Genomic DNA, 1,575 nt, shown 5'->3' with positions numbered 1-1,575 from the left:
CCCAGTACAGGGGAACGCCAGGGCCAAAAAGTGGGAATGGGTGGGTAGGGGAGTGGGGGGAGGAGGGTATGGGGGACTTTTGGGATAGTATTGGAAATATAAATGAAGAAAATACCCAATAAAAAAATTAAAAAAAAAATCCTTAGCCAAAGTAACTAAAAGGCAGAGACAGTATCCAAATTAACAAAATCTGAAATGAAAGGGCACATATAATGACAGAGACTGAGGAAATTAAAAAAAAAAGAAAAGAAATTGGAAAAAATTAAGAAAATGAATTATTATTTCCTATACAGATATAACTTACCAAAGTTAAATCAAAATCTGGTAAACTATTTAAATATTCCTGAAACCCATACGGAAAGAGATTCAGTCATTAAACTGTCTCCCAACACTAAGTTTGACTGTTTCCTGCCCTCTACATCTCTTGGGTGAGTTTGCTTCTTCCTCTTCTAGGGCTTTCAGGAGTGCTGTTAAGTTGCTAGTGTGGGATCTCTCCATTTTTTTCTTATTTAAATGCATTTTATACATCAAACAAATTAATATAATTAAGTATTTTGAGTCTAAAATAATACATAAAAATTTTCAACTTTTATATTCATATACTTTAATATCCTAAATATCATTAATAAATATTTAATACTATCCATAATTGAGGATCCTATAGCTAATATTGAATACTAAATTATATTAAAATATACAGAATAGTCTTTGTGAGTTAAGCATAGTACAAGAACATAAGATGTTAAACATGTATCATTAAGAGATATACTCAAAAGTCCTTATATAATGCCACCTGACATAGTGAGAGAGTATTTAAAATGCTTCATATATCTGTGTACATTATCTAACAATCAGTTTACTTAAAAAAGATTATCAGTGTTTCTAGGAGATAAATTATTTTATCAGTATGTATCTTTTAAAAATTTCAAAATAGCAATGACTCTTTGAAGTTAGACATTAAGAAAATGTGAATTTCAAGCACAGTGATAAAAATTATCAATAATATTTCCATGGTGTTTGTAGAAAATGATTTTAATATTTTCAACTTGCTATTCAACAAACAGAATAGATATTTTAAGATATATTTTGTTGTTATGTCTTCTTTTCATTTCTGATTTTATTAATTTGGATACTGTCTCTGTGCCTTCTGGTTAGTCTGGCTAAGGGNGACCCAGACCTGCACCTGCAGAGTCCTGGAGCACAGGCATTGCCTTCTGATCCCCACTGCTCAGTTCCTGACCCAAGGACACACAGCAGCACATTTCTACATTTTATTCCCACAAGGCAGCCAGGGTGAAGCTCGAGCCCAGGGCCACAGGCCTCTGGACCTTCCTCCGGCAGGGATGCACGCCAGGTCCTCAGGACTGCCCCACCAGCAGGCTGGTTTTCAGGCAGACCTTCATGAGTGCCGGGGTGGAAGGCTCCAGGGGTCACAGGGCAGGGGGGCTCGGTGTGGGGGCACACACTTGTAGGGCTAGCTAGAGATAGCACGGCAGGTCCTTCTCTATCACCTGGGGCTCCTCCATGGGACCGTAGCGCTTCACCACGCAGCCATTCTTATCAATGAGAAACTTG

General features: G+C 37.2%; 1 protein-coding gene across 3 annotated transcripts in view; it reads right to left on the bottom strand.

The window, feature by feature from the left end:
• Nucleotides 1–1,575, bottom strand: part of Gpx4 (glutathione peroxidase 4) — a 4,603-nt gene that overhangs the window by 461 nt on the left and 2,567 nt on the right. For 2 of the 3 annotated variants that reach the window (XM_021175117.2, XM_021175115.1), the window contains exon 6: nt 1,258–1,571. The exons of the other annotated variant lie outside the window; for it this stretch is intronic. In XM_021175117.2, the coding sequence (XP_021030776.1) occupies nt 1,479–1,571 (93 nt within the window). In that variant the 3' untranslated portion in view covers nt 1,258–1,478. Of the gene's footprint in view, nt 1–1,257; nt 1,572–1,575 lie in introns of those variants that run through there. 3 annotated transcript variants of the gene reach the window in all.

This window comes from Mus caroli, chromosome 10, assembly GCF_900094665.2.
Source record: "Mus caroli chromosome 10, CAROLI_EIJ_v1.1, whole genome shotgun sequence".
In the NCBI taxonomy this organism is placed as follows: domain Eukaryota; kingdom Metazoa; phylum Chordata; class Mammalia; order Rodentia; family Muridae; genus Mus; species Mus caroli.
Note: the sequence above shows the minus strand (reverse complement) of the source record. Positions and strands in the feature narration are given on the sequence as shown.